At 34.8% G+C, this 10,716-nt stretch overlaps 1 protein-coding gene across 2 annotated transcripts; it reads left to right on the top strand.

Annotated features, from left to right (window-relative positions):
- Window positions 1-3,502: 3,502 nt before the first annotated feature.
- On the top strand, window positions 3,503-10,709 carry LOC139818953 (F-box/LRR-repeat protein 4-like). 2 transcript variants are annotated; one of them, XM_071788018.1, is made up of 8 exons: window positions 3,503-3,816; window positions 3,927-4,029; window positions 4,123-4,576; window positions 4,667-4,868; window positions 4,957-5,305; window positions 5,384-5,699; window positions 5,865-6,018; window positions 10,458-10,709. In XM_071788018.1, the coding sequence occupies exons 1-8, from the start codon at window positions 3,568-3,570 to the stop codon at window positions 10,461-10,463; spliced, it is 1,833 nt and encodes a 610-aa protein (XP_071644119.1). In that variant the 5' UTR covers window positions 3,503-3,567; the 3' UTR covers window positions 10,464-10,709. The 2 variants fall into 2 exon arrangements, with proteins under 2 accessions (XP_071644119.1, XP_071644118.1); XM_071788017.1 differs by lacking the exon at window positions 10,458-10,709 and having other exon boundaries at window positions 5,865-6,467.
- The last annotated feature ends 7 nt before the right edge of the window (window positions 10,710-10,716 follow it).

Here is a 10,716-nt window from a genome sequence, read left to right as displayed (position 1 = left end):
AGTTCTAAGCGTCAGACAAACAACAAAAAATAGTAGGAGCGAATACACGCGTCGGAAAGCACCCTTACACACGATAAACTACCCTTCAGACCACTGAAAAAATTCTTGCATCTCTAAAACCGATTTGTTCCACTTCCCCTTTCGCACAGAGTTAGTTCTAAGCGTCAGACAAACAACAAAAAATAGTAGGAGCGAATACACGCGTCGGAAGGCACCCTTACACACGATAAACTACCCTTCAGACGACTAAAAAAATTCTTGCGTCTCTAAAACCGATTTGTTCCATTTCTCCTTTGGCACAGAGCAACTTCTAAATGCCACACACAAATTACATAAGAGACCGAACCGATACACCTTGCGAAAGACACCCTTATACTAAAAAAACCTACCTCCGGACCACTTTAAATATTCTGGCTACGCCGAAAATGATTTGTTCCATTTCTCCTTTGGCACAGAGCAACTTCTAAGTGCCACACACAAAGTACATAAGAGACCGAACCGATACACCCTGCGAAAGACACCCTTATGCTCAAAAAACTTACCCCCGGACCACACGTCGAAAATGATTTGTTCCATTTCTCCTTTGGCACAGAGCAACTTCTAAATGCCACACACAAAGTACATAAGAGACCGAACCGATACACCCTGCGGAAGACACCCTTATGCTAAAAAAACTTACCCCCGGACCACTTTAAATATTCTGGCTACGTCGAAAATGATTTGTTCCATTTCTCCTTTGGCACAGAGCAATTTCTAAGTACCACACACAAAGTACATAAGAGACTGAACCGATACACCCTGCGGAAGACACCCTTATGCTCAAAAAACTTACCCCCGGACCACTTTAAATATTCTGGCTACGTCGAAAATGATTTGTTCCATTTCTCCTTTGGCACAGAGCAACTTCTAAGTTCCACACACAAAGTACATAAGAGACCGAACCGATACACCCTGCGGAAGACACCCTTATGCTAAAAAAACTTACCCCCGGACTACTTTAAATATTCTGGCTACGTCGAAAATGATTTGTTCCATTTCTCCTTTGGCACAGAGCAACTTCTAAGTGCCACACACAAAGTACATAAGAGACCGAACCGATACACCCTGCGGAAGACACCCTTATGCTCAAAAAACTTACTCCCGGACCACTTTAAATATTCTGGCTACGTCGAAAATGATTTGTTCCATTTCTCCTTTGGCACAGAGCAACTTCTAAGTGCCACACACAAAGTACATAAAAGACTGAACCGATACACCCTGCGGAAGACACCCTTATGCTCAAAAAACTTACCCCCGGACCACACGTCGAAAATGATTTGTTCCATTTCTCCTTTGGCACAGAGCAACTTCTAAATGCCACACACAAATTACATAAGAGACCGAACCGATACACCTTGCGAAAGACACCCTTATACTAAAAAAACCTACCTCCGGACCACTTTAAATATTCTGGCTACGCCGAAAATGATTTGTTCCATTTCTCCTTTGGCACAGAGCAACTTCTAAGTGCCACACACAAAGTACATAAGAGACCGAACCGATACACCCTGCGGAAGACACCCTTATGCTCAAAAAACTTACCCCCGGACTACTTTAAATATTCTGGCTACGTCGAAAATGATTTGTTCCATTTCTCCTTTGGCACAGAGCAACTTCTAAGTGCCACACACAAAGTACATAGAAGACCGAACCGATACACCCTGCGGAAGACATCCTTATGCTCAAAAAACTTACCCCCGGACCACTTTAAATATTCTGGCTACGTCGAAAATGATTTGTTCCATTTCTCCTTTCGCACAGAGTTAGTTCTAAGCGTCAGACAAACAACAAAAAATAGTAGGAGCGAATACACGCGTCGGAAGGCACCCTTACACACGATAAACTACCCTTCAGACCACTAAAAAAATTCTTGCGTCTCTAAAACCGATTTGTTTCACTTCCCCTTTCGCACAGAGTTAGTTCTAAGCGTCAGACAAACAACAAAAAATAGTAGAAGCGAATACACGCGTCGGAAGGCACCCTTACACACGATAAACTACCCTTCAGACCACTAAAAAAATTCTTGCATCTCTAAAACCGATTTGTTTCACTTCCCCTTTCGCACAGAGTTAGTTCTAAGCGTTAGACAAACAACAAAAAATAGTAGGAGCGAATACACGCGTCGGGAAGCACCATTACACACGATAAACTACCCTTCAGACCACTAAAAAAATTCTTGCGTCTCTAAAACCGATTTGTTCCACTTCCCCTTTCGCACAGAGTTAGTTCTAAGCGTCAGACAAACAACAAAAAATAGTAGGAGCGAATACACGCGTCGGAAAGCACCATTACACACGATAAACTACCCTTCAGACCACTAAAAAAATTCTTGCGTCTCTAAAACCAATTTGTTCCATTTCCCCTTTCGCACAGAGTTAGTTCTAAGCGTCAGACAAACAACAAAAAAATAGTAGGAGCGAATACACGCGTCGGAAGGCACCCTTACACACGATAAACTAATCTTGAGATCACTAAAAAAATTCTTGCATCTCTAAAACCGATTTGTTCCACTTCCCCTTTCGCACAGAGTTAGTTCTAAGCGTCAGACAAACAACAAAAAATAGTAGGAGCGAATACACGCGTCGGAAGGCAACCTTACACACGATAAATTACCCTTCAGACCACTAAAAAATTCTTGCGTCTCTAAAACCGATTTGTTCCACTTCCCCTTTCGCACAGAGTTAGTTCTAAGCGTCAGACAAACAACAAAAAATAGTAGGAGCGAATACACGCGTCGGAAGGTACCCTTACACACGATAGTTTATCGTAGGTTTTTTAGGAGCAGAAGGGTGTCTTCCGCAGAGTGTATCGGTTCGGTCTTTTATGTACTTTGTGTGTGGCACTTAGAAGTTGCTCTGTGTCAAAGGAGAAATGGAACAAATCATTTTCGGCGTAGCCAGAATATTTAAAGTGATCCGGGGGGAGGTCTCTTGAGCATAAGGGTGTCTTCCGCAGAGTGTATCGGTTCGGTCTTTTATGTACTTTGTGTGTGGCACTTAGAAGTTGCTCTGTGCCAAAGGAGAAATGGAACAAATCGGTTTTAGAGACGCAAAATTTTTTTTAGTCGTCTGAAGGGTAGTTTATCGTGTGTAAGGGTGCCTTCCGACGCGTGTATTCGCTCCTATTATTTGTTGTTGTTTGTCTGACGCTTAGAACTAACTCTGTGCGAAAGGGGAAGTGGAACAAATCGGTTTTAGAGATGCAAGAATTTTTTCAGTGGTCTGAAGGGTAGTTTATCGTGTGTAAGGGTGCTTTCCGACGCGTGTATTCGCTCCTACTATTTTTTGTTGTTTGTCTGACGCTTAGAACTAACTCTGTGCGAATGGGGAAATGGAACAAATCGGTTTTAAAAAATCGCTCCAGGAACGTTCCAAACTTCAACCAGCTTATATGATATTATAAAATATTGCTAATATTTTCTTAAAAATCAGTATTTGAAAAATGTGACAACTAGCCCCGGTCTCTCCTATACTAACAAAGAAAAGATTATAATTATCCCTATTTTTTGTCTCCTTTTAGAGAGAAAATATGACAACCCACAATCAATCTTTATATTGCGAGAGTTGTAGTCAATATCCCTATGTCGGCAGAGTATCCGTAGGAGAAGAGGATAAGGTTGACTTCATCAATCAATTTGTAAAGAAAAGATTTGTTACCATGAACCACCGGAATCTTAGCGTATTCTGTACTGCCCCTGACATAATAGGGCCACCCAAATTTCAAAACTATGGAGAACTGTTTTATCCATCATGTTCTTTTGAAGGAAAATATGTCGAAGTATGTGTATTTCCTGATATTATCTGTTATTGTCCTCTATACATGGTAATCGCTATCTTTTGTGCTACAAGATTACCTATTATTTAATACATTTTAACCTTTTAATACAGAGAATTGATGGTATCAACATTTCAATATCTCCATGGCAAAACAAAGATTTCATTATTAATTTTGTTAATTTACATACATGGTCGAAAACGACGAGCTATATTGGTATGTAATACTTGAATTGATAAATATAAGATTTTGTTAGAAAAGATACGCTTTTGTTGAGAAGAGAGTATAATTATATTTTCTATTTTGAAGATATTGAGTTTCATGAAGCTGTATATCCAATCAGAGTCTGTATTTACGAATTATATAATCCAGGAAGCGTAATTCAAATTTGCGCTCAAGATTCTAATAATCAGTGGATTCAGTTGTGGGATGGATCGCCTCAGATTGTGCCGACATCAAGATTATTTTCTCCACCGCTGTCACATCCGTGTAACTTTAAAACCAAAATGCTCAGACTAGTATTTAAGGAGAGTTCTCCTGAAACTTACACAAAGATAGATGCTGTGATGCTTATCGGTACATCGGAATTGATTCTTTCTAGAAATGCTAATGAGAGTTTAACAAATGTGTTAAAAAGAATTAACTCCATGTACTCTCCATGCCATGACGATGTTTATAATTTAACGGCAGATTTAAAAAGTGCACACTTGGATATAGTTCATCTGCAAGAAAATTTCTCAGAATATTGCATTATTTGTAAAAGGTATAATAATCGTTGATGTGTTAAGTATAATATTCAATATTTTTTTTTATTTTTTTAATAAAAATTAATTTGTTCCGATGTTATTTGTAGTAATATAAGAAGAATTACTTATAAGAGTAATTTGAAGCACAAAAAGGTATCTCAAGAGGTAATCCCTGGTTATGTGCAACCTCTTGGACAGAAATACTCGCGTCGTATTTTATTAAAAAGTTATTCAAATTATGCCAAGCGTATGAAACTCTCTTCGGATGAACCCAAGGAGCTATCACGTTGCAGTTTGTCTGAGCTTCCTGTAAAGTATTATAAGAAGTTTATTTTTCATAATAATATTTATTGCAATGTCATATCGTGTATTAAAGTTTTATATTTTACTTTTACAGGATGAAATATTACTAATAATATTGAAAAACTTGGATTTTATGACGTTATGCCGCATGAATAAAGTAGATACGCGCTTCAATAATTTAACACGGGATCCTGAACTTTATACACGTTTAAACATAAAAATTAAGTTTCGCAAAAATATGCGCAATATATTTTGTTGGTTTACAGCTAGATGTAAACATTTGCGACAGTTAGATCTTACAGAAAGCGTATTTGGTGTTAAGGATCTCGTAAACTTTCTTGAGAATTGCGGCAGGAATTTAACGCACTTAAGATTAAGTGACTGCAAATCTGTTAACAGTCATGTTCTACTTAAAATTTCAGAGATATGCAAAAATTTAAAAGGTATTTACGTATACTGTATATGAAGATTGTCAAGATTACGAGTAAATTGCATATATTCAAAACATATTCTATTTTCAGAATTGGATCTAAGTGATTGTGAACGTATAAACGACGAAGGATTTTCGTATCTTGAGAGGCTAAATGGTTTGGAACATTTAGACCTTTGTGGTACATTTATAAAAACTAAACATCTTTGCAAAATACTGCAAAAAAATCAAGAGATGCGTGAATTACACTTGGTACATACGAGCGGTTTAAACATAAACGCAGTTGTAATAGAGTTAAGAAATTCGTGTCACAACTTGGAAGTAATAAGTTTATTAAGAGGTCTTACATCGCAGGGTTTAAACGCTCTCGCTGACTGTAAGAATTTACGAAAAGTGACATTTCCCCAGTAAGTATGTCTTAATTTTCTTGTAAAATACATGTTACCGTTATTTTTATCGAAATTTGTGTGTTTGCTCTTGCATCTCAAATATCTTGAAAAAGTTGCATTAATTTTCTCTTTGCGTTTTCTCTTTGTATTGTGATAATGATAATTGTATGATTTTTGTTGCAGATTTGCACGCCTAATCACTGATGATAACTTAGACAGATTTCTCTCTTCCATTCAACGTCTGGAAGAAATTTGTTTGCGCTTTGTTGACCTTACTGATCGCAATTTGGAATTGCTAGCGCAGTGCAAAAATTTGAAAATGTTATATTTTTTAAGGGTGGGTTATGAAGAACCTGATAAATATTCCATCATTTTCGAACAATGTCTTAAACTGCAAGAATTTTACTTTCTATGGTGTAAGATTAGCGATGACTTAGTTAATGAATGGAAGGAAAGATATCCGCATGTGTCCGTCTATACGTATTATTAAGATCTCAAAATTTCGGGTACTTAGTTGCAACTCGTCCGTTCGCGTAAAGATACACGGGGCGGTCTCGCGCTGCGCTTGTACTTGGTGCGAGACACTACCGTGTCACTCCCAGTAAGCAAGAAACGTCAAGAAACATTTCAACTACATTGCATTAATGTTAAAACGTTGCTGTAATGTAGTTAAAATGTTTCTTGGTGTTTCTTGCTTACTGGGCTTGATATTAAAAAATATTAAGACAATTTTGAACAAAATTTTATATATAAAAAAACAAGGCTCAAAGGATTAAAAATCAATTAAAATATTAGGAGCGTAGAGCCATAACAAGATGTCCGTGTTAATAGTTATATATTATAATTAAAATCTACAGACGTTTTAATCCTTTATGGGACCATCTTCAGTGTCTAATACATTTTTGGTAAATTCGATTGCAGAGTTACAATATTAACGTATAAGTTATGTTGTGAGTACGGCACTGTAAAGAATATAAAAATTTTAAGTCTATTTATAGTCAAACAAAGTAAAAATATATAAAGGTATAAAAATATATCAAGATTTTAAGTCTATTTAAAGTCAAACGAAGTAAGAGATTCAACCTAAGTACGTACATGTATGTATTTTTCTTATGCCGTGAGCCATAATAAACATTTATAGATAAAATATGTAACAAACTGTTCGACCACGAGAGCACGGTACAGCGCATATTATATAGACAGAAGGGAAATGGAAGGGGGAATGAAGAAAGGTGTGGATCTCCCCTATTACCAATTATTGCCGACGTGACGTTGCATGACATCGAGGAAAAGAGCGATTCAAATGTTACCATTCCATGTACCTTTCTTTGGTAGATATGTGGACGATATTATCATGCCCGCTCTACCAGAATGTTTCGATCTTATCTTACATGTATTTAACTCGTTACATGAGAGATTACAATTTACGATGGAAATTGGAGAGGGTGATAAGCTTAACTTCCTCGATGTCACACCGTAATGTTAAGGGACGGTTTACTGTTAAGGGAATTTACCGACAAATGTATTAGACACTGAAGATGGTCCCATAAAGGACTGAAACGTCTGTAGATTTTAACTATAATATATAACTACTAACACGGACATCTTGTTATGGCTCCGTTCTCCTAATATTTTAATTGAAAATTTTATATATAATTAAAAGTTTAATTCTTCTTTTTGATTCAGAGCATTGATCTGTCGACTTCTATTCGATCACCTTCTAATATAATCTAAATGCTCATGTAACATTTACTTCACATTGCTATCATCTATCGCAATTCATCTATCTTAATCTTGGTAAACATTGTCGAATGGCATTCAAACCGGACAAAACAATCTATAAAAATTTAAATTTAATAATCAATATGTATTTTTTTAACTTTAATAAAAGATAAATTATGTACATGAATTACCTTCAGCGTTCCAATTTGTCTGTTTCGATTATTCTTAATCGGCAATAATACATATTTGCACTTATCACCAAGCGCGTATTATTTTATATTGAAAGTTACATAACTAGAAGGAAAAAGTAGAAATCTAGTTATCAAATATTATATCTCAAAAAAGAAATCTTATAAAAATATGAAATTAAAGATTATATTTATCGTATTCAAAGGGAAAACATAAAATATAAATATAATATTGATTTTTATATAATTCCAATAAAGCTGTGAAATTTTAAAATAAAATAGGTCGTTATACTCACCCGACCTTGTCGCACTCTTTAACTTCCCTTTCCTCGAGATAATGGCTCGCTAAGAACAGTAAAAATGATGTTTGGACTTATCGTTTCGGCCAACATGTCGCGCAAACTATCTCTTTGTACGGGATGTGTCACTTATCCAAAATTCTAAAATTACTAAACTGTTGTACTTATTTATGCTGCACGATTTCTAAGTAATATACAATTTTTCTCGTTTATTATAATTTATATCATATTTGAAAACGCGTCTTTTTATTGGCGGTCAAGAGAATATTTGCTTCTTACATACATATAACAAAGAGATATATTTTTCTTATAATTGTAAATTATTTCTTGAACCCCTGTTTATATTTTTTTTACATTGCATTTAATATTCTGCAAAAGAAAATATTTTGAAGAAACAAAAAATACGTATCTCCTTATTTTATGTATAGGTATTTCATATAAAAAACAGTTTCAACTGATTTAAAAAGTATACGAGGTCATTCCTCGTCCGATTGGCATGGAATTGCCCATGTATAATCGAGGACCAAACGGTTGTCCGGTTAAGTTTTGGAGATCCTATTTATATTTAATATCTAGCTACTATGTCAGCAATTACCAATTTCTTTAACATTTCAATATATTTGACATCTCGTTTGTCTGCTTTTTTAATAAATCGCTGCGTAAGCCCCGTGCATTATAGTGCTCATCTACTTCCAAATGGGATGCGTTCCCAAACTCAACCGGACAACTTTTTAGTCGACTGTAGGTATATGTACTAATAGACGTACGATTTGTTAATAGGAAAGTTAAAAAAGTAATTTTAGTGAAAAATTAATGTTCCTAAAAATAGACATCTTGTACATTATTTCCTATAGAACAAAACTTATTTTGTACTCCCAAAAATTGTCTAAAAATTAATTATTTGAAATTATCTAATATTTAGAGGTGCTAATAAAACTTAAATATTAAAACATTTTAGAAACATTAGCTATATGTACAAAATTGAAAGAAATCGAAAATGGCTGCGTTTAGCAGAGAAAGCTGCTTAGCAACTGTTGTAAAATTCGTGAATTTGATTGGTGTATTATACTTTTAGTTCGGTATACTCCGGTAGAAATTAAAAAAATCATACATCAATCAGATTCCTAAACTTTGCAACAGTTGCAAAGCAGCTTTCTCTGCTGAACGCAGCCAGTGACTATAGTAAACGGACTACAAGCGGATTATCTTTGCAAGCACAATAAAACTGAATAAAACAGTTTTTACTTTTTCGATCGTTATATTGAGTTTTAATATTTACTACAAATATAAAATAATAATATAAAATAATAACTGTTTTTAATTGGCTGGAAAGATATTTTTAATACGTTTTTTTGTCCTTATTGAAATACATTATAAAAAAGATAACGAAACGGTATCTTTTATATGATAACTTTTTCAATAAAATAAAAAGGTATCCTTCACACACCTTTTTGCTTTGTCAAAAAGATAACTTAAGAAAGACATCTCTTTTTCGTTATCTTTTAATGTTATGTGCTGTCTGTGTAGTTTTCGCGATAGACGTTATATGTAGGTACCTATATCCGTAATTTGCTTACGTCCTTTTATAGAGGATATCCCATCCTCTAGCTAGTCTTTTCTTCGCTTTTTTGTAATTTACCTGAATTCTCAGATTTGGACGTAAAGCTTAATGCTGCAGCACTGATATACTGCTTCCGATAGGTTGAAAATCTATTGCCTGTGTTATTCCCTGTTATTATTGGCTGTGTTTTTCATCGTGCAACCAGCTTATTAACACTTTTCAGATCTATATATGTATTGCAGTTAGGGAGTTAGCAGTCTAGTTGTATAGTATATGATATAGATGTAGATCCAAATAGAAGTAGTGTTCGCTGTTGTGCGTTTACTAACCGCATGTTCCAACATTTCTTCTCTTTCACGATTTTTTCATTTTACACGGAAAAGAACATTATCTGCGTTGCTGATAACAGTAAGTAGTATAAAAATCGATAGAAATTAGTTTTTTTTATTAACTTTTCGATTCAGTTCCGAGTTCAATTTCCGGTAATTCTCATTATTCACTGGATATATTTGTTCGACTCATTATTAGATTGCTATAAATAGTATCAAACGATGAAATAAAAGATACATTAAATACTCTTATAGCTATTGTATAGACCTCAGTCACTTAGAAATTAAGTGTAAGTGTGGCGAATGTGAACAACGTAGATTTTGCAATTTTTTTGTTTTTTCTTTTGTGCTCGAGCACGTGGTTCCACGTGGTGGTAGAAGCTGAACACAGAGTTCGCGACATTTCAGTCTTATAAAAAAAAAATTTTTTTTCATATTAACAAAATTAAAAAAAAACTGTTATTTTCTTTAAAATAATTAATTATTCAATAATGATATACAACACACACATGCAGACTATGTAATAATGTCAGTACTAGCAATGTAAATAAAAGCAAGATAAACTTAGATTATGTAATCTTTACGCTATAATTATAAATATATGTTATTATAATGCATTTTAGAATATTCTAAAAAAGAAAGAATTATTATCCTCCATATTTTTTGTCTTCTTTTAGAGATAAAATATGACAACCCACAATCAATTTATATATTGCGAGAGTTGTAGTCGATATCCCTATGTCGGCAGAGTATCCGTAGGAAAAAAGGATGAAAGTGTTAACTTCATCTATCAATTTGTGAAGAAAAGATTTCTTACTTCCGCGAACAGCCGGAATGTTAGCATATTCCGTACTGCCCCTGACATAATTGGGCCACCCAAATTTCAAAATTACGGACAACTATTTCATTTACCAATCTTTTTTGGAGGTTGCTTGG

The sequence above is a fragment of the Temnothorax longispinosus genome, chromosome 9 (assembly GCF_030848805.1).
Source record: "Temnothorax longispinosus isolate EJ_2023e chromosome 9, Tlon_JGU_v1, whole genome shotgun sequence".
NCBI lineage: Eukaryota > Metazoa > Arthropoda > Insecta > Hymenoptera > Formicidae > Temnothorax > Temnothorax longispinosus.
Note: the sequence above shows the minus strand (reverse complement) of the source record. Positions and strands in the feature narration are given on the sequence as shown.